Genomic DNA, 24,027 nt, shown 5'->3' with positions numbered 1-24,027 from the left:
TAAAAAAAAAGCCCGCTGAGTTTCTTGCGCCCAATCTTCTCAGGTCTGAGGCAGTCTCTTTTGAATGGGTGGTCGTTTTTGACGTTCAATAAGTGATTTTAAATCCTATTTTGAATAAAAATATTTAAATTTGAACTTGAATTTGAATTTGATTGTCGTGGATATCTTTGGGGTAGACCTTTGTCCAGCCGTGGACGTCTTCCAGCTGATGATGATGATGACTGCTCACATGTAACTGCCCGTTCAGTCAGTTTACTCTCCAATCTATGTTTCGATGACGTGTTTTAATATTTACATTTATTTACTTCTCAATTTATGTAGCGCCAGTTGTTAATGAACATTCGTTTTTAATATTTTAACTAAGGGGAACAACAATATCTCTAAGTCAGTGCCTTAATAAAACCATGCTTCCAGAAACGACAGGACTTATTTGAAGAGTCTTATTCATTTAGATATAGACTCTTATTATTTTAGAGACGCACTCATATTATTTAAGAGACGCAATCTTATTATTTAAAAGACTGACTCTTACTATTATAGAGACGCACTCTTATTATTTTAGAGACGCACGCAATAAGAAAATGAAACTTTGAAACAAGTTTTCTTTTCTTATTATATACCTGAAATAAATATACAGGCTGTTAGACTATAAGGGACATACACAAATATATATATATACTAGAACAATTAACCTAAAACTTAAAACCTTAAAAAATATAATATGATAACTAAAACATATTATTAAAAGGAGTCCCTTTAGGCAAGGTTCTGAAGATACTGGCAGCGTTCCCCCCTTTGAATAACTAGACTAATATTTTGTACAAGGTAGCTCTCCTGTGATGTCCACTAACCTTTTTGCTATTTTCTTTAAAGGCCTTATAGCGCCAGGACCCCACGGACTAAGGGTCTCGACCCCGAATGGGACAAAATCATATTCGGAGCATAGACCCCTGTGTTTGCATGCTTTAGCTTTTTCAGCCTTTGTAGTTGGTTCCATGTAGATGGAAAGGGGCCAGCCTGTCGGAACAGGTTGCATCCCATACCAACACCCGGCCCATCTTCCATGGAATCAAACTCATACTTTCGGGTCCCGTCCCATCCCATTCCTTGGGATGGTAGGTTTACTTACTAGGATTTATTAGAAAATTATCATATCCATAGGCTATTTAAAATTTTAGTGTTGGCTCCATTGCCTTAAATTATATTGCTATCCAGTTTGCTTTTGGAAGTGCATTATTAAACAACGGTTTATAAAAGAAATTGGGTTTAATTTAACTTAACATTTATATTAATTTAATATTCATTTAATTTTATTTGACGACCTGTATAGCCGAGTGGTTCGCGATCCTACCTACTAAGCTAGAGGTCCCGGGTTCGAATCCCGGTAGGTGCAAGCAATTATATGATGAATATGGATGTTTGTTTCCGAGTAATGGATGTCTATATGTATTTATGTATGTTTATTTATATTTATGTATGTTTAAGTAAGTATATTGTATTAAATACATCGTTGTCTTGACACCCATAACACAGGATGTATGCCTAATTTGGTGCAAGATAATTTGTGTAAAAAGAGTGTCAATATTTAAATCAACATCTTGACGACGAAATATCAACTAAACAAAAATAAAATCTAACCTCGCATAGCCGCTTCGTAAAGAGTGAAATAAATGCAACTTCGACGAATCGAATATCAGATAAGGAAAATAATATACAAACTTTTAATTTCATCTTGTAAGAAACGACGACTTATGAACTTCGAAGTTACAAATTGATAAATATGGCGATTTATTATTATGATATTTGTGAGTATATCACATCTACACGTGCCGGGGATAAAGGTTGTCTAACAAAGGCTTTGAGGCTTTAACATTGGAGCCTCTGAGGGGTTCGTTAAGTCTGCAGAATCGATTGTCTGCCAGTGCTATTTTATAACAAGTGAATATTGTGACAATATACTTAGTATTAGCACGACGGACACATTATTAGTCTCCCTGTATTGAATTATGTTACATGTTATATATTATATTATACTAGCTGACCCAATAAAAAAATGGCGTGGACCACCCTTAACATTTAGGGGGATGAAAAATAGATGTTGTCCGATTCTCAGACCTACCCAATATGCACTCAAAATTTCATGAGAATCGGTCAAGGCGTTTCGAAGGAGTTTAACTACAAACACCGCGACTAGAGAATTTTATATCTATATATATAAATGAATTGCTGTTCGTTAGTCTCGCTAAAACTCGAGAACGATTGAACCGATTTGGCTAATTTTGGTCTTGAATTATTTGTGGAAGTCCAGGGAAGGTTTAAAAGGTTTGAATAAACATGAAAATTCTCGGATTTAAATAAAAACAACAATTTTGATTTTCCTCGGAAGTGTTCCCTGTCGTTCAAAAATCAAATAAAAATAATAGTTTAAAATGAACTTATTAGAATTTTTATATCTTTCTAAATTACTAAGGTGGTAAAAAATTAACTTCCTTAAAACACGGGTAAATAACACCTAAAAAAAGGATTCCTTTTGTTTGTTTTAAGTTTATTTTATACAAAAGTTTAGGTCTTTTATTTATCGATTGAGGCAGTCCGAAGTCTGCCGGGTCAGCTAGTACTAGATATTAAATTATGTTACATGTTAAAATAAGCTAAATAATTTAATTAAAATATAATGAGCTAAATAATTATTTTTGATGTGAAACTTCTTTAAAGAAGAAGAAGTTTTAAAAATCGTCACGATTTTCACTTTAGCGCCATGTTGAAGTGGATATTGACGTATGGGACGAATTAAATAAAAATAGTTATAAAAAACACGTATTGGTTGGAAAGATAATGGTAGAAATTTAAAAGGAACATCAATTCCTGCCTTATAGACGATAGATGAAATAATGATATAAATTAACAAAAATCTTATTAGGCAAATTAAAAAACGGAATAATTTTATCAAATTAATGTATTGTCATCGGTCCTCGATAAATCTACGAATTTTGAACGAAATGTTGTCGTTAAAAGTGGGTCAAAATCGCACCCAAATGAGTCGGTTACAAACAAACATACATACAGGTGAACCTAATAAAAAGGCATAAAAGGCATTTATTTTCTTAAAATTTATTCCTTTAGATTCTTTTTGATGTTATTTCTAATATACTAGATACTACTACCGTTTCGGAAACAATTGGCGCTCTGAGAGAATTAAAAAAGAAACTCTCCCAGCATTAAAAAGCGTGTAAAAAACGCGAATGTCGTGAGTTGCGATGTAAGCCGCTAACGAACGTCGGAATGAAAGACGCCACGAGCGTTTTTTTAACTTAGTTATAGAACGTGTTGCATACTATATTTTTTCTACGACTTCCACTAGTATATATATATAGGGGCTCCTGTTTCTGCAATTAAACCACATAAATTATACCACTAGTATTCAATGCCGCTTATATGGGCGAGAAATGTATTGTGAGTCGTGACTGGTGATTGGGTTTATTTCTACTTCAAGGAATGGCAAACCATACAGCCAACGCGGGAAATGTGAAAAACACAGAATACCTAAAGCAGCATCTTGGCTAGTAAAAATCTAAAATTATACCTAGGTTACACTGAAAATGTTTAAAAAATTAATAACGGCTTAATGTAGAAAGTTGCCAATACTTATTGTTTTTCGAAGTATTCTCCGTTCCTCTCTACACATCGCCGCATTCGATGGAACCAATGAGAAAAGCAGTGGGACCATTCTTCCTGAAGGGTCCTGCTCCGAGGGCGCTGCTGTCAAATTTTTTCCAAGACAACAGGCAAACAGCGATTGACATAGGAGTCTGCAGTAGCTGTCCTTCCATCTTCTAGCACAACTGTCGCGAAATGACCTTTCCGACCAAAGAATGAGGCAATCATCTTTTTTCCTTGAATTCTAACTTTCTTTACTTTAGTTGGCCGATCCTCGAAAGAAACAAACGGGTTCGTAGCAATATATCTAGCTTTCATCACCTGTGACGATATCAAATACAGCATTTGAGTCACCACCGTTGAACTTATCTAAGATTTGGCGACACCAGTCCATGCGAAGGTGTTTCTGGTCGTCGGTTAAAGTATGGGAAATCCATCTGGTGCAAAGCTTCCTGACGCCTAAATGTTCGTGTATTTTTTTTTGCACTTGACTCATAGTCTCTCATGCCTAGGCTTGCCCGTATCTGCTGATAAGTCACTCTCTTATCTTCCTCTATCATGCGTCGCGCAGCACTGATGGTATCGCTATTAAAGGACGTCCCTCACGCGGATCATCATTGAGATTGCTACGTCCACGCTTAAACTCGTTAAACCAATTGTAATAGTGGCACGAGATGAAGCTTCATTAAGAAATGCTAATCGCAGCCTATCAAGCTATCAGCTTTGTTGGTGAGTAAGCCCACAACGAAAGTCATAATAAATCATTGACCGAAAATTTTCTCGCGTTAGGTTCATTTTCACGTGTAACAAGAGTTTTAGAGTTGCCGCCAATTCACAAAAATTAATGACAAACGAATGCAAAATACTACATTAGGTTACCAAAGAGATCTAAAATTGAAATTAAAAAAAAGTTTTAATTAGCAATGATTCTAATTGGCCAGTTCTAAACATTTTCAGTGTTAGCCACGTAAAGTTTTTTTGTAAAAGTCAGTCAACTGCTTTGACAACCTTTTTAGTACAAAGACTACGTACGGCCAGATCTTTTTCTGTCACAAACAGAGGAGGTCTCATTGTACTTATTCATAGTCCGGTTCACAAATGTTTTTCTAATACCAAGCGTATGCGAGTTTTAAAAATTGCATTGAGCTCCATACCTACTATGTGTAATACAATCACAGCGATTCAGTTCTCTTTATCATCCCACTCCATTTTAATATTGTACAATGTATTGGCGCCAAAATGATAAAACTCAATGAACAATCATAGAAAAAGGACAGATTCCAAATTCAAATGTATTATTTTGTTTATTTTTAATTGTTACATTATCTATGGCCAGAATGTACCAATAGATCAGAGCAATAAATTTAGAAAGTTTCTGAAATTGTGAAACCGTAAGTTATATTGAAATTTACACATTACACAAATAAATATGAATGAAGGTCAAAAGGTGAAATCATACAAAACTGAAAGACAGAGTTAATATATTTTGTAAATATGCAAGCTTCAACCTTTGAATACAAGTATATTTGGAAATGATATCAATCCATCCAATTTCATTTCAAATATGTTTGAGTTAAAGGTATCATCTTTTAACGTTACGCTATAGCACAAAAATAGACGAGATAGATAGACAGATAGATTGTTAAAGTAGATTGGACTGAAAGCTGATACGTTGCAGCATAAAATAAATTTTTCAACAAGTATATTACTTCACTGTTATGTTGCTATGACCACAGAACATACCTATTCTGTGGCTATGACCACAGAACATACCTATTCTGTGGCTATGACCACAAAACATACCTATTCTGTGGCTATGACCACAAAACATTTAGGGGGATGAAAAATAGATGTTGTCTTATTTTCAGACCTACCCAATATGTAAAACTCAAAATTTCATGAGAATCGGTCGAGGCGTTTCGAAGGAGTTTAACTACAAACACCGCGACTAGAGAATTTTATATCTATATATATAAATGAATTGCTGTTCGTTAGTCTCGCTAAAACTCGAGAACGATTGAACCGATTTGGCTAATTTTGGTCTTGAATTATTTGTGGAAGTCCAGGGAAGGTTTAAAAGGTTTGAATAAACATGAAAATTCTCGGATTTAAATAAAAACAACAATTTTGATTTTCCTCGGAAGTGTTCCCTGTCGTTCAAAAATCAAATAAAAATAATAGTTTAAAATGAACTTATTAGAATTTTTATATCTTTCTAAATTACTAAGGTGGTAAAAAATTAACTTCCTTAAAACACGGGTAAATAACACCTAAAAAAAGGATTCCTTTTGTTTGTTTTAAGTTTATTTTATACAAAAGTTTAGGTCTTTTATTTATCGATTGAGGCAGTCCGAAGTCTGCCGGGTCAGCTAGTACTAGATATTAAATTATGTTACATGTTAAAATAAGCTAAATAATTTAATTAAAATATAATGAGCTAAATAATTATTTTTGATGTGAAACTTCTTTAAAGAAGAAGAAGTTTTAAAAATCGTCACGATTTTCACTTTAGCGCCATGTTGAAGTGGATATTGACGTATGGGACGAATTAAATAAAAATAGTTATAAAAAACACGTATTGGTTGGAAAGATAATGGTAGAAATTTAAAAGGAACATCAATTCCTGCCTTATAGACGATAGATGAAATAATGATATAAATTAACAAAAATCTTATTAGGCAAATTGAAAAACGGAATAATTTTATCAAATTAATGTATTGTCATCGGTCCTCGATAAATCTACGAATTTTGAACGAAATGTTGTCGTTAAAAGTGGGTCAAAATCGCACCCAAATGAGTCGGTTACAAACAAACATACATACAGGTGAAGCTAATAAAAAGGCATAAAAGGCATTTATTTTCTTAAAATTTATTCCTTTAGATTCTTTTTGATGTTATTTCTAATATACTAGATACTACTACCGTTTCGGAAACAATTGGCGCTCTGAGAGAATTAAAAAAGAAACTCTCCCAGCATTAAAAAGCGTGTAAAAAACGCGAATGTCGTGAGTTGCGATGTAAGCCGCTAACGAACGTCGGAATGAAAGACGCCACGAGCGTTTTTTTAACTTAGTTATAGAACGTGTTGCATACTATATTTTTTCTACGACTTCCACTAGTATATATATATAGGGGCTCCTGTTTCTGCAATTAAACCACATAAATTATACCACTAGTATTCAATGCCGCTTATATGGGCGAGAAATGTATTGTGAGTCGTGACTGGTGATTGGGTTTATTTCTACTTCAAGGAATGGCAAACCATACAGCCAACGCGGGAAATGTGAAAAACACAGAATACCTAAAGCAGCATCTTGGCTAGTAAAAATCTAAAATTATACCTAGGTTACACTGAAAATGTTTAAAAAATTAATAACGGCTTAATGTAGAAAGTTGCCAATACTTATTGTTTTTCGAAGTATTCTCCGTTCCTCTCTACACATCGCCGCATTCGATGGAACCAATGAGAAAAGCAGTGGGACCATTCTTCCTGAAGGGTCCTGCTCCGAGGGCGCTGCTGTCAAATTTTTTCCAAGACAACAGGCAAACAGCGATTGACATAGGAGTCTGCAGTAGCTGTCCTTCCATCTTCTAGCACAACTGTCGCGAAATGACCTTTCCGACCAAAGAATGAGGCAATCATCTTTTTTCCTTGAATTCTAACTTTCTTTACTTTAGTTGGCCGATCCTCGAAAGAAACAAACGGGTTCGTAGCAATATATCTAGCTTTCATCACCTGTGACGATATCAAATACAGCATTTGAGTCACCACCGTTGAACTTATCTAAGATTTGGCGACACCAGTCCATGCGAAGGTGTTTCTGGTCGTCGGTTAAAGTATGGGAAATCCATCTGGTGCAAAGCTTCCTGACGCCTAAATGTTCGTGTATTTTTTTTTGCACTTGACTCATAGTCTCTCATGCCTAGGCTTGCCCGTATCTGCTGATAAGTCACTCTCTTATCTTCCTCTATCATGCGTCGCGCAGCACTGATGGTATCGCTATTAAAGGACGTCCCTCACGCGGATCATCATTGAGATTGCTACGTCCACGCTTAAACTCGTTAAACCAATTGTAATAGTGGCACGAGATGAAGCTTCATTAAGAAATGCTAATCGCAGCCTATCAAGCTATCAGCTTTGTTGGTGAGTAAGCCCACAACGAAAGTCATAATAAATCATTGACCGAAAATTTTCTCGCGTTAGGTTCATTTTCACGTGTAACAAGAGTTTTAGAGTTGCCGCCAATTCACAAAAATTAATGACAAACGAATGCAAAATACTACATTAGGTTACCAAAGAGATCTAAAATTGAAATTAAAAAAAAGTTTTAATTAGCAATGATTCTAATTGGCCAGTTCTAAACATTTTCAGTGTTAGCCACGTAAAGTTTTTTTGTAAAAGTCAGTCAACTGCTTTGACAACCTTTTTAGTACAAAGACTACGTACGGCCAGATCTTTTTCTGTCACAAACAGAGGAGGTCTCATTGTACTTATTCATAGTCCGGTTCACAAATGTTTTTCTAATACCAAGCGTATGCGAGTTTTAAAAATTGCATTGAGCTCCATACCTACTATGTGTAATACAATCACAGCGATTCAGTTCTCTTTATCATCTCACTCCATTTTAATATTGTACAATGTATTGGCGCCAAAATGATAAAACTCAATGAACAATCATAGAAAAAGGACAGATTCCAAATTCAAATGTATTATTTTGTTTATTTTTAATTGTTACATTATCTATGGCCAGAATGTACCAATAGATCAGAGCAATAAATTTAGAAAGTTTCTGAAATTGTGAAACCGTAAGTTATATTGAAATTTACACATTACACAAATAAATATGAATGAAGGTCAAAAGGTGAAATCATACAAAACTGAAAGACAGAGTTAATATATTTTGTAAATATGCAAGCTTCAACCTTTGAATACAAGTATATTTGGAAATGATATCAATCCATCCAATTTCATTTCAAATATGTTTGAGTTAAAGGTATCATCTTTTAACGTTACGCTATAGCACAAAAATAGACGAGATAGATAGACAGATAGATTGTTAAAGTAGATTGGACTGAAAGCTGATACGTTGCAGCATAAAATAAATTTTTCAACAAGTATATTACTTCACTGTTATGTTGCTATGACCACAGAACATACCTATTCTGTGGCTATGACCACAGAACATACCTATTCTGTGGCTATGACCACAAAACATACCTATTCTGTGGCTATGACCACAAAACATTTAGGGGGATGAAAAATAGATGTTGTCTTATTTTCAGACCTACCCAATATGTAAAACTCAAAATTTCATGAGAATCGGTCGAGGCGTTTCGAAGGAGTTTAACTACAAACACCGCGACTAGAGAATTTTATATCTATATATATAAATGAATTGCTGTTCGTTAGTCTCGCTAAAACTCGAGAACGATTGAACCGATTTGGCTAATTTTGGTCTTGAATTATTTGTGGAAGTCCAGGGAAGGTTTAAAAGGTTTGAATAAACATGAAAATTCTCGGATTTAAATAAAAACAACAATTTTGATTTTCCTCGGAAGTGTTCCCTGTCGTTCAAAAATCAAATAAAAATAATAGTTTAAAATGAACTTATTAGAATTTTTATATCTTTCTAAATTACTAAGGTGGTAAAAAATTAACTTCCTTAAAACACGGGTAAATAACACCTAAAAAAAGGATTCCTTTTGTTTGTTTTAAGTTTATTTTATACAAAAGTTTAGGTCTTTTATTTATCGATTGAGGCAGTCCGAAGTCTGCCGGGTCAGCTAGTACTAGATATTAAATTATGTTACATGTTAAAATAAGCTAAATAATTTAATTAAAATATAATGAGCTAAATAATTATTTTTGATGTGAAACTTCTTTAAAGAAGAAGAAGTTTTAAAAATCGTCACGATTTTCACTTTAGCGCCATGTTGAAGTGGATATTGACGTATGGGACGAATTAAATAAAAATAGTTATAAAAAACACGTATTGGTTGGAAAGATAATGGTAGAAATTTAAAAGGAACATCAATTCCTGCCTTATAGACGATAGATGAAATAATGATATAAATTAACAAAAATCTTATTAGGCAAATTGAAAAACGGAATAATTTTATCAAATTAATGTATTGTCATCGGTCCTCGATAAATCTACGAATTTTGAACGAAATGTTGTCGTTAAAAGTGGGTCAAAATCGCACCCAAATGAGTCGGTTACAAACAAACATACATACAGGTGAAGCTAATAAAAAGGCATAAAAGGCATTTATTTTCTCAAAATTTATTCCTTTAGATTCTTTTTGATGTTATTTCTAATATACCAGATACTACTACCGTTTCGGAAACAATTGGCGCTCTGAGAGAATTAAAAAAGAAACTCTCCCAGCATTAAAAAGCGTGTAAAAAACGCGAATGTCGTGAGTTGCGATGTAAGCCGCTAACGAACGTCGGAATGAAAGACGCCACAAGCGGTTTTTTAACTTAGTTATAGAACGTGTTGCATACTATATTTTTTCTACGACTCCCACTAGTATATATATATAGGGGCTCCTGTTTCTGCAATTAAACCACATAAATTATACCACTAGTATTCAATGCCGCTTATATGGGCGAGAAATGTATTGTGAGTCGTGACTGGTAATTGGGTTTATTTCTACGTCAAGGAATGGCAACCCATACAGCCAACAGAATACCTAAAGCAGCATCTTGGCTAGTAAAAATCTATAATTATACCTAGGTTACACTGAAAATGTTTAAAAAATTAATAACGGCTTAATGTAGAAAGTTGCCAATACTTATTGTTTTTCGAAGTATTCTCCGTTCCTCTCTACACATCGCCGCATTCGATGGAACCAATGAGAAAAGCAGTGGGACCATTCTTCCTGAAGGGTCCTGCTCCGAGGGCGCTGCTGTCAAATTTTTTCCAAGACAACAGGCAAACAGCGATTGACATAGGAGTCTGCAGTAGCTGTCCTTCCATCTTCTAGCACAACTGTCGCGAAATGACCTTTCCGACCAAAGAATGAGGCAATCATCTTTTTTCCTTGAATTCTAACTTTCTATACCTTAGTTGGCCGATCCTCGAAAGAAAATATTCACTGAGCTGATTGTTTTTTGGCTTCGGGTTCGTAGCAATATATCCAGCTTTCATCACCTGTGACGATATCAAATACAGCATTTGAGTCACCACCGTTGAACTTATCTAAGATTTGGCGACACCAGTCCATGCGAAGGTGTTTCTGGTCGTCGGTTAAAGTATGGGGAATCCATCTGGTACAAAGCTTCCTGACGCCTAAATGTTCGTGTAAAAAAAACTACGAACGGCCAGATCTTTTTCTGTCACAAACAGAGGAGGTCTCATTCTACTTATTAATAGTCCGGTTCACAAACATTTTTCTAATACCAAACTCTCATAAGAGTTTTAAAAATTGCATTGGGCTCCATACCTACTAAGTGTAATATGCACTCCATCTTAATATTGCAAAATAATGTACAATGTATTGGTGCCAAAATGATAAAACTCAATGAAAAATCATATAAGAACGACAGATTCCAAATTCAAATGTATTATTTTGTTTATTTTTAATTGTAACATTATCTATGGCCAGGCTAAGTATGTGCCTATAGATCAGAGCAATAAATTTAGAAAGTTTCTGATACACTTTCTGACACAGATGAATGAAAAAAAAAAATTAAATGAAGGTAATCATACAACACTGAAAGACAAAGTTAATATTTGTAAATATGCAAGTTTCAAACTTTGAATACAAGTATATTTGGAAATGATATCAATCCATCCAATTTCATTTCAAATATGTTTGAGTTAAAGGTATCATCTTTTAACGTTACGCTATAGCACAAAAATAGACGAGATAGATAGACAGATAGATTGTTAAAGTAGATTGGACTGAAAGCTGATACGTTGCAGCATAAAATAAACTTTTCAACAAGTATATTACTTCACTGTGATGTTGCTATGACCACAGAACATACCTATTCTGTGGCTATGACCACAGAACATACCTATTCTGTGGCTATCACCACAGAATAGGTGGCTATGACTAATGTATTTTGAATGAAGAAAAAAATATTTAGGCAGTAGGAGTTAAGGCTCCTTCTTAGTCCTTATTATTTAATTTTACAATAAAATACCAGACAGTATACTAGGTTTACCAGTGGGAGGCTCCTTTGCACCGGATGCCGGATAGATTATGTTTATCGCAACGGCGCCTTTTTCTGCCGTGAAGCAGTAATGTGTAAGCATTACTGTGTTTCGGTCTGAAGGGCGACGTAGCTAGTGAGACTTGACCACCTATTATTTTATAATATTATATTAAATATTTTATTATATTTAATAATTTATAATATTATTTAAAAGATGGACTAGGAGTTTGTTATCCGTTGTTCTCCCCATTTCAAAGCCTCTTTACAAACTGATGTAGCTTCATGACTTTTTACCAATAATTGTTGTTGCAATCTATACATCTTCTATACATATAAATAAAATTGGAGTGTCTGTTTGATATAACCGTTCTCTACTACAATATGTATATGAATATATACGGTACATACACCAAAACATTTTTGTCTGTCAGTTTGTTCCGGCTAATCTCTGAAATGACTCGACCGATTTTGACGGGACTTTTATTGGCAGGTAGCTGATGTAATAATGATGGAATAACTTAGGCTACGTTTATTTTAGAAAAAATCTTGGATTGTTGTAATGTCCAAGGAACGGTCTAACTCTAAAAATAATTTATATGGCAAAACAACGTTTGCCGGGTCAGTTAGTATGTTGTATTATTGTCACTCCCTAAAAACTTCGACTGCTATATCTATACATTGCCGCACTTACCCCAGTTGCTTAAAACATTATTGGTCAATAATCAGCAATGTAAAACATTTTTTCAGTTCAGGTTACGTAAGTATGTTGAATTTAGAACCCGGTTCGGGCAGTGACAGTTGACGCCAGACTAAGGAGAAAAGTGTGCTTACATTGTCTATAAGCACACTTTTGCCGCCCCCTCCCTTTCCCCTTTCACTCCCTCACGCTCGTCGTGTGGCGTCAGTACGGTTTGCAGTTTCATTACCGTTAGGTACATGTCGTAATGTCATGCTAACACTGCATTGTTTTTGAAGTTTTCTGGAATGGTTGTGTAGTTTCTGTTGTTCTGTGTCCCTATAATAGAAAGGCCAGAAAAATGAATACTTTTTTTAGTTAACCCAGATTCCTTCATTGATTTTTCATCATTATAATAATAATAAGCATCTCAACACAACACCTTTACATCAATCTATAATATTGAAAATATTAATCGTTGTATAAAAATTAATAATATATTATAAATCTATAATACTGAATAATCTATAATAATGAATATTAATATTACGAGTATATTATATTCTAGTGATGCTTGTTTTGCACACCGTAACAAAACCAGTGGGAGGCTCCTTTGCACAGGATGCCGGCTAGATTATGGGTACCACAACGGCGCCTATTTCTGCATTACTGTGTTTCGGTCTGAAGGGCGCCGTAGCTAGTGAAATTACTGGGCAAATGAGACTTAACATCTTGTCTCAAGGTGACGAGCGCAGTTGTAGTGCCGCTCAGAATTTTTGGGGGTTTCAAGAATCCTGAGCGGCACTGCATTGTAATGGGCAGGGCGTATCAATTGCCATCAGCTGAACGTCCTGCTCGTCTTGTCCCTTATTTTCATTAAAAAAAAAGCGACGTTATCGACGTCACATCGTCGCTAGAGTACAGAGTAATGACACAATAGATAGATGTAATCATGTAAGTGTGTTGTGTTGTGATGTTGATTATTATTATTATAAAGATGAAAAATCAATAAAAGAATCTGGCCTAAGTAAAAAAAAGTATTTATTTTTCTGGCAGTAGAATCATAGCGACACAGAACAACAGGAACTACTGAACAACATAAGTCAAAACGTAGCAATGAAAATTTAAAAATTAAGCAGTGATAGCATGAAAATATCACATCTACCTAATGGCAAAGAATATGCAATAATGCTAACGGTAATGAAACTGCAAATCGTTCTGACACAACAGGACGAGCGCGAGGGGGTGAAAAGGAAACGGGAGGGGACTTCACGTTCCAGTGAGGTCTAGAGAGAAAACGCTACTCGGGTAAAGTCGGCTCTAGTCGACTTAGGGCACTTACTTTAGGGAAACTCGATCAGCATAGTTGTATTTCGTATTCATAAGTTGTTTTTGATTTATGTTATGTTCTTTAATACAAACCTTTTATTTTGAAGTAAAAAAGTAAGTACTCCTTAAGGTGCCCTGAGATCTATACTTTATGGGTACATTTACATTATTTTGTGAGGCGATGTATTTGCTTTTACAACAAGATCCCAGAAAATGATCAAAACAAATGTATTACGAAATTTAAAAGAATTGTTAAAAAACATTTTTGTGGTAAAGTTTACTATAACATAAATTACTTTCTTAATGATATCTCATATTGGGCATACCCAATTCCATAGAATGACCGTCGTCAGGCTATTTAAATTATAAATTTGAAGCAAAAACAAAAGAAGAAGCCTTTCCTCCGCAAAGATTTTCGCGACCAATTTTATCAGGATTAATTTCGGAATGGGTGGTAGTTGACTTTCAATAAAAGATTTCATATCTAATTTGTTATGAAAATATTTGAATTTGAAATAGCTTTCATGCAAGTGCAAAATAAATACTTAAGTAATTTTATTGCAATCGTTAGAACGATATTTTAGTACATTTGATGTGTATTATAATATTTTCACCTCTCCAGCACGAAAAGGGTGCTATTGCTACGCGAAAGCGTTTTTGCTGCGAGCGTGAGGCAAAGTGATTTAAATTTCGAACCCCACGTGACCGGGATGCGGGATGATCCGGGAATTACTCCGCGTTAAAAAAATAAACAATGCGATCCGGTGCGTTCCGAAACTCATTTTAGCCTAGCGTATTATCTCATTGTCACAAAAATTTATATGTTACTTATCGAAATTTAGATTTATAAAGTTTACTATTGCCTTTTTAAAGACTTAATATTTACAATAAACACTAGTATTGATATTTATAATAAACATTGTTAAATATTACCTTAATTGTTTTTCTTACTATAACCTATAACACTTTTCTCGCTAGTCGAGGTGAAAAGTAGTATGTTTCACACGAGAGCCAATTTTTTTTGTCTTGTGCCTTTAAATCACTCACTACCTCAGTTCTAGACTACTTCGCCAATTCGCGATTTAAAGTCAGCACTCGCATCGAAAACAACTTTGCTCACTTGTTGAACAAATAACTATTATATGTTAGATAAATAATTATAAAAAAAAATAAGTGCGAGGTTTTTAACTCAAAAATAACACTGCCTTTGAATAACAGACGATATTCAAACCTAATTTATTTATTCATAAATAACAACAAAGAATTTAAATAGAACGGGAAAAGAAAGGAGGGAAAGCTTCAACTGTAACAATGGACTATTTTACAGCACACTAGTAAAAAGCAATTAGTTCCAGCGGTGCCTTCATTAAATGTTCATTCATACAATTAATTATAGTAGACTGCCCCGGGGCATTGAAGATATAATCAAAAGCTGAAAATGGCCTGTATGCCTGAATTGACACACTGAAAAATAAGATATTATCTACTTAATATAAAATTGAATACTGAATTCAGTATTTTATTATGACCTAGCTGACTTTGCTATTGTCCAAATAATACTAGTAGGCTGCATTTAGTGCTCGACCGACCGTCAGCGCTGACGTCGGTCAAACGTAGCGCGAACCTGTACGCCCTTTACATGTTGCGATTAGTGCTCAGCTGACAGAATTTATTTATTAATTTAAAACATCACAAAATCCACAGAACTTAAATTAGGTACTAATAAAACCTTTTTTAGAACTTACTTCTAATAACGGATTTACAATATTTATTATAAGACGTGGTATTTGTGCGTGTGTGGTTTGGTGAGAGAGCGTGTGTGCGCGCGCGTTTGTGTGTGTGTATGTGTGTTTGTGAATTACTCTTAATTTAACCTTCCTTTAGATTTTTATTAACACTCCTTATATGTATAGCACTATGTTATTAAAAAGTTCAGTACTGTTGAATTGTTTGTTATAGTTGCATAGAATGCGACAGATTACCGAATTTTCATAATAATTAGTGTGACTCAGCGGGACTTAATTGTGCGTGTACAATTGCAGTATATTATCGTTAGAGCGTATGAGCGGACCGATGTACGCTAGACTGACGAGCTCGACTGATGCCGACGATGCTTGTCAGTGGGACGTAGCTGTACGCGCGTAGTGATTCATGAGCGCTGAACTGTGGGCGTTCATATGTTTTTGTTGTTATAGCTACGCTTGACCGACGTCAGCGCTGACCAACGGTCGAGCACTAAATGTAATAATGAATAATAACAATAAAGTTATTAATTCGTGACTGACCTCTATAAATACCACTGGACAGGCTGTTCCATAATATGTTTGACAGCAAATTTTTTGTGCCTATTTAAAGCGCCACTCGCGAGCGTCCAGAGAACTAATTTTGACGTATAATACAAATGGCTGCGAAGGAACGTACGATACTCTGAAGTATTTTTGCATTTTGAATTAGTTTCGTTCGTTTTCCGTGTTATTTATACTTCAAGAATCAACGTTATAAAGAACACAATTTTTTTTTGTAAATAGTTTCCCACCATCCATCGATGTTTGCTGAGGCTGTCATCACTAGTTTTAGTACCGCACACTCTCGCTACATAGCAACAGCGCCAAAATGGCGAATATCAAACAGGCACAAAAGCACTTTGACAGCCGTCAGTCCAGTGATATATAATATAGGTCAGTGTAAGAACTCCTAACCTCTCTTTTCAGCAATGAATGCACACTAAAACAAAGTAATCAATAAATCGCTAGTAAACATAATGCAATAACATATGCTGTCTGTCAATGGGACGACGTATAGCTTACCAACAATAGAAGTTTGCATGGAAATTGCAATTCACGCGTCCCAATATAAGGCGATAAGAATGACTTATCGGATATATTGGGACAGCTTCAGATTATTGACAGCTAATAACTGACAATGGAAGGTAGTAATTTCTATCTCTGGTATCTTATGAGTTAATACCCCACGTTTATTACAGGGATGAAATCTGAACAAATTAACATCTGCGTGACATCAGTAATCAGTCGGTTCATTTGATAGGTGATTTATTAACCGCCGTACTCAGAGTCGTTTATGAAATACTTAATTAGCTGCTTAGTATAGCAATAAAATGTTCACTCATATAGTCACCTAAGGATTCCTTAATAGGCCTAAGGAATACTTAACTTTAAGTATTTTCGGAGCTATACTTAAATAGTTTAGGATTATTTTTCACGTGTTAAAATTGAAACAAACGTGTCTATTTCTGTAATAATAAATGGAATATAATATTATATTAATATAATTTAATTAGTAAAATTAATCAGTTACAATAAATACATTTCATTTTTACACGTTAGTGCTAGTGTACTCATTTTTTTATCTATATGATGAGGCTGTATGGTAGATACGTCCTAACATAAAGCGAGAAGGCTTCCCTCACTATCTGTGGAAGTACAGAAGAAGGTCCACCTCCTGTTTTAAACAGGCTGCCATGTTCATTTGCTCGAGCTTTATAAACGTAACTTATCTGACATGACACTGACTAACGGCCGTTCCCAATATTCAGTCTATCTCTTACTTGAGATAAAAATCGTAACTATCGTTGATTTTTATGTCCCAATAAACTTATCGACGGTAACTCACCTTATCCGTGCACGCTGTCTGTCAATAGGACGACGTATAGCTTACCAGTGATATTAATTTTGTATGGAAATTGCAACAGTGAACTAGCGATAAGAATTACTTATCGGGTATATTGGGAGAGCTTCAGATAATTGACAGCTAATTACTGACAGTACAAGGTAGTAATTTATCTCTATCTGTAGATAGTATATTGGGAACAGCCGTAAGGCGATAAGAATGACTTATCGGGTATATTGGGACAGCTTCAGATTATTAACAGCATATTACTCACAGTAGAAGGTAGTAATTTATCTCTTTCTGTAGATAGTATATTGGGAACGACCGTAAGGCGATTTGAATGACTTATTGGGTATATTGGGACAGCTTCAGATTATTAACAGCTAATTATTGACAGTAGAAGGTAGTAATTTATCTCTATCTGTATTGGGAACGGCCGTGGATGGACTTCGGATACTGTCACAGTAAAAAATAAGCACTCAGTTTATTTTATTCGTTGTTTTCAGACAATTATGGAGTTTCCTCCTGTTCAATATTTTTGGAATTCAATATTTTTAGAAAAATTGTTTAATCAAAAATAAGTGTTTATGAATATATTTATGTGCTAAGAAATTAATTTGTCTCTGGTATTACAAATAATTTATCGATATCCAGTCGATAATGAAAGTTCAGCTATAATGCTTACTTAAATATTGTGTCCTTAGCTAAGGAAATCAAAAGTGACGTTTCTGGGATAGATCTCTCCTTAGTACAATAAGGCATACTTAGCTCAGTACTCCTTCGCACTCAGTTAAGGCTAGATCTGAGGTTACTATCTATACGTATAGCCTGTAGACGACCTGTATAGCCGAGTGGTTAGCGATCATACCTACTAAGCTAGAGAGCCCGGGTTCGAATCCCGGTAGGTGCAAGCATTTATATGATGAATGTTTGTTTCCGAGTCATGGATGTTTAAATGTATTTATGTATGTTTAAGTAAGTATATTGTATTAAATACATCGTTGTCTTGTAACCCATAACAAAGGCTATATATGCTTAATTTGGGGCAAGATAATTTGAGTAAAAAGTGTGTCAATAGTATATTATATTATATTGTCAATATTATATTATTATATAATATAACATTCACAAAAAAAAATGTTTTTGGTTTTTTACAGAATTACCTTTACAAATGCTGGCATAAACCTCCTTTAAGCATATAATGAATGTTTGTACAGTAGTCTCGGCTCTGCCTAACTTTAACATAAGAGTAAATTAAATATGATTAATGCGGTATTAAGTATTTATTGGCGCTCATGCTCGCGCGTGTCAGTATGTATAGGTGGGTGTGTGTGTGTGTTTTTTTTAACATATTTCTGATATAAATAGGCTACAAAACTGATTTAAGAGTTATGTAAAGAAAAGTTTCCGTTTCAAGGGTAAATACTTTTAGAAGTGACTTTACTTTACTGCATCATAGTGGGATCCATTATTTCAATTAAAAATTTGTAATAACGTGTGTGAAAAGCCTTATGATGAACGGTTAAGTAATTTGTGTAGCGTAATAAACACTTTTAGGGGATTTTTTATAAGAAATTTTAATACCTAACATAAAACCAGGAACAAGCTAACAACTAAATAAAATAGAAAAATGTTTCAAAACTAAACGAATCTGCTAAACTTTTAAGAATAATGGCACAACGACTTATTTAAATCTGAAAAATAATTGAATAAAGCCAACGCCTTTTTATCTTTCGAGAGGAGGAAAATACATTTACGAATTTAGGCCCTGAAACAAGGTTCATAATATATGAAAGCTCTTCCAACCAAATAGCCAACGCCAGTGAGACATCACCTTTTATAGATCCACCCACTCCTCCGTTCACTTTCTACAATATTATTAATAAGAAAAAAATATTGAGACACTTTTATATAAATTATCTTGCGCCAAATTAGGCATAGCCTGTGTTATGGGTTGTAAGACAACGATATATTTAATACAATATACTTACTTAAACATACACAAATACATATAAACATCCATGACTCAAAAACAAACATCTATATTCATCATAAAAATGTTTATGGGCTGTATAGGTCGTCTATAAAAATGTTTGTTGATATTTTATAATTATCCTGATGAATGCTTTATTATCAAAGTTAGAGGCGTTATCAAAATGTACGTATGTACGAATAAATTGATCGTTTAAGATGATATGCAAATTATTATAATGAATGTTTCGTTGTCTCAGTGCCGACAGCGCACGTAGGCGGCGTAATGGGGAAAAAGGCTTCGCTGCCATGCGACACGCAGCCTTTGTCCGGAGATGACCAAATCGCTATGGTGCTGTGGTTCAAGGAACCAGACTGGGAGCCACTATACAGGTATTCACTTACATATATATCTAGTAATATAGATCTCACATATTATGTTGTATTAGCCAATGGCATATCGGAATTATGTTTTTTAAGGAAGAGGAGTACATGTGAGCGTATGGGTCTTGATGTTAAGTGATTACCATCACATGCACTTTTTTGCAAAACCAGAGTAATTACAGGAGCGTTGCCGGCGTTTTAGAAAGTTGTATACGGTATACGCAATTTTTTGGTAAGGTACCAATGTTGTATTCCATGTCTAGGAGGAAAAACCGCACAAAGGAGATCATTCCATAGTTTTGTTGAACGTCGAATTTCCTTGAAAACCGCACTGTAGAGGAACGCCTGACATCTAGATGATGGGGATGATATCCTAGCTTGTGGCGTGTCGTACTAAGGTGGAATTTGGGCAAGAATCAGGTGAAACAGCTCTTCACTCCCCGTGATATATGGCACACGATTTAACGACGTCTCTACGCAATTCCAAGTGATCCAGCTGTTTACACATCACTGAATCCTTGACTATTGGAGCAGCTCTGCATGGTCATATGATTCCAGCTGATACTGGGGTGCTAGTCAGAGGCGAGAGTAATACTCTTTAGGCCAGACCGGCGCTTAGAATCACGCCGATCAAATATGACGTCTTGATGGTTAATGTTTCAATGTCAAACGGTGAAGAACTGGGAGCATGTAAGGCGGTTTCATCAAATTCTTTTAAATATTCTAGAGGAAACGTGTTATTACCGTACCCCAAGCAGTCGTGAGCAGAAGTTAGTAATGAAATAAATGTTATTCTACGATTCTAGCGCTCTATCCGTGATTCAGATCGAGAATCTGCCAAAGGCGTCTCGCATTACAGTGATTATTTAAGCTATTACCGATACAACGGCCTCAAAGCCGCAGTAATTAAACTTTCTTGTCACAATGCTTAGAAACACAATATTTTGGTGATTACAGCGCTATTTGTTCTGAAACATAATAATGTAAGTTTAATAAGTTTTGAGCAATGGTTCTTTTTTGTGTACCAAATACAGTAGCAACGTAGCAAAATATTTTGATTGTTATTATTATTATGCAATTTGGTTACATAAATGATATACCGTCATATTGACGGGGCATGGCTGGTCACATGGTCAGGTTCCTCGTGGTTGTCCATTGTTGTGGGTGTTTTAACAGCAAGTAAAACACACGGAACAATAATCAGCAAGAAACAATTATTCACTTTACAAAGACAGCTGCTATAATAGATTACGTGATAAGAACGTGGTGTTCCCACGTGCGTGTCACAAGCACCTCGCTCGATAGTTCTTGCCAGACTGCCCACTTAGCGCTCACCCCGCTCCTGATATCGCCCGCACTCGCACCGCACGCCGATTAAACCCGAGCTAATACGACCGAATCATCTTCGTACTCGCTTGTGGTTGTCGTCGTTCTTGACTACGATATTTATGCGTTTTTAGGCTTCATACAAATATTTTTGTACGGAAATAAATATGGCTTGAGGATACATCATGATTGGTGTTTTTGAAGTTTTTTCCAACGTTAACGTAATTTTTATGTGACAGCTACGACGTGCGGGGAAGAACAGTGTACCAGCCAAAGCTGTGGTCTTCACCGAATGGTTTCGGCTCCAGAGCTTATTTCCGCGCTACAGCCACACCAGCAACCTTACTGGTGGATGGCGTCACTTCAAGCGATAGCGGGATCTATCGATGTCGCGTGGACTTCAAGAATTCACCTACTAGAAACTTGCGTATCAATTTCACGGTTATAAGTAAGTATGTAAGCATTTACTTTTATCATATTCATAATCTGTATATGGATTGCAAAACTATGTACGCTACTATACTTGTTCACGCCACCAACAAAGTTTTGTGTGTGTATGTGTTTGTCTGTTTGTGTGAATATATAAAATATTGCTATTATTGTCTGTATAAATTGCAATAGTTTTTTTAACCACGTCCATATTTTAGTTAGCGAAAAAAAGCAAATAAGATTCCAAATGAATCCGATCTATATTTTCATACATAATACAATTTCAAATTATGATAGCTACGCTCGTCACAAGGACATCTTGGTTAAATAGTATTTTATTTTATTTAATTACCTGGGTAAGTATTAAATTAGAATTTGAAGGAAATGTATTATTAAGATAAGCTAAATTATCATAATTTGTATTTATTTAACCTTGTTATTTATTTTTTAAATGCCTTTGTTAAGAATGTTGTCGGCAAAGAGAAGTGTTGATTAATTGGTAGCTCCGTAAATCTTCTTGTCCAAACTACCACAGTGTCTGTAGACAAAGGTTTTTAACCAGTGTGAGTTGCCAGTGATGAAATACGGAACGAAGACGTGGTCGCTAACTATGGGCCTTATGAGGCAGCTCATTGTTGCTCAAAGGGCAATGGAAAGGGCTGTGCTTGGAGTTTCCATGCGAGAATCAGAAATGTGGAGATCCATTATAGGAGAACCAATGTTACCGTACATAGCCCAGACATTCGTTTGGAAAACTGAAGTGGCAGTGGGCACATTGCTCGACGAACAGATGGCCATTGGGGCAGTAAATTTCTCGAATAGCGACCACGTACCGGAAGATGTAGTGTTGGTATGCACCCCACAAGATGGACCGATGCAGACGATCTGATCAAGATCCCCGGAATAGGTTGTTTCAATAATTATTTATATTCTTTCTAATAATATCCAACAAGACTTAGAATGACTAATAGGCAGATGAACAATTTCAGTACAAAACGATAATAGACCTCATATTTCTATACTATTGACATCAATATGTACTCCGTCTTCTTCTTCTCCTGAATCACTTTCTAATTTTCACTACTTCTTCTTCTCTTCCTTCTTTTCCTTTTCACTTTCGAGTCTGAAGTAGAACTGCCGTTGGCCACGCTTACTGCGGCTTATATAACCCTGGATCTGTTCTTTTCAAAATGATTCTCTTCCATTCCATCTTAAAATTTAAAAACTGTACTAGAAATTTCCATTTAATATTTTCATCCTGCTTACACATTTTTCATAATAATTTTTCTGTTCTATTTGATCCTGAACTCACTAGAAATTTCTTTTAATGTTACAAAACCAAAAATATCCTTACACTGGTTGGTATTGAACCCGTGTCTACAACGTCTGAAGTAAACACTTTTCCGCTGAACTACACGTATTGTTCACGGAGCTGTCGAAATTGTCAATGTCTTCAAGTTTGAGAACTCTCGTCATGTACCCCGAAGCGTAACTACGCGATAATATGTTCCACCTCAAAAGTCTCAACTTAATCCGGATAGGATTGTATCTATATGGCAAATCAATAAGTAAATCAAATTTAAGAGTTATTATTTTCAACTACTGTTTCTCAACGGCAAATAAATGTCCATTTCAATACAACTAGTGCCACTCACTTGTTGACCCGACCCTTGTAACCCAATAAGAAAGCTGATACTGTTATGTTTATTCGGACTATTGGTGGATCGATATTGTATACTGTGACCAACCTTGAAGGCATGCGTCCACTGGTATAGTTTTTAGTACGAAGGCAATGAATTCTTTTACTACTTTGTGACGTCATAAGCCCTTAAAACTGAAATTGTATAGAAAATATAAAATCATTTTAGTATTTTTGTTCATATTTAAAAGCTTCTCTTCTTAAAGACTCTTTCTCTTCTTAAAGACTCATTAATAGGTATTTTTTAATTCTGAAATGTAATTTTACGAAATATTTCACTCCTTACTATTCGTAGCCAGGTGCAGTAAAACGGATTGTTTTATAAACAAACTACTCTCGAGATCGTCCACCAAGTGTCTTGAGAATGTCAAGTGCATGTTCCACCTTCCAGCAGTCATGGAAGATGTTATATATTTCAGAAATATTTCCAATACGTTATAGAACAGTGCTGAAGGCTTTGAAAATGATAAAAAGTGAAAAAAAAAATAGTAGGATGAAACCCATTGGAAACCGAAGAGAATTTAACAAGAATGAAAGGAAAAACAATTGTGTTTACAATTTTTTCACATGACCTCAAAATTTATGTGTAAAATTAAAAAAAACAAGTTTTTGGTTTTTTATGTTTATCTTTTCCAAAATCAATTTATTTTCACGAAATTTGTTGAAAATTTACATTTTTATGTCCCAAATACACTGTAATTTATTAGAATTGAAATATTTATTTTTTAACCTTATTTTGACTCAAATATTGAAAAACAACCC

General features: G+C 34.9%; 1 protein-coding gene across 1 annotated transcript in view; it reads left to right on the top strand.

Moving 5' to 3' along the window:
* Positions 1-24,027, top strand: part of LOC126970950 (nephrin-like) — a 122,090-nt gene that overhangs the window by 53,438 nt on the left and 44,625 nt on the right. The window contains exons 2-3 of the mRNA XM_050817096.1: positions 19,688-19,820; positions 21,377-21,585. Coding sequence (XP_050673053.1) covers positions 19,688-19,820; positions 21,377-21,585 — 342 coding nt within the window. The remainder of the gene's footprint in view (positions 1-19,687; positions 19,821-21,376; positions 21,586-24,027) is intronic.

Source organism: Leptidea sinapis, chromosome 22, assembly GCF_905404315.1.
Source record: "Leptidea sinapis chromosome 22, ilLepSina1.1, whole genome shotgun sequence".
In the NCBI taxonomy this organism is placed as follows: Eukaryota; Metazoa; Arthropoda; class Insecta; order Lepidoptera; family Pieridae; genus Leptidea; species Leptidea sinapis.
The sequence above is the reverse complement of the archived record's forward strand: the minus strand, read 5'-3'. Positions and strand labels throughout refer to the sequence as shown.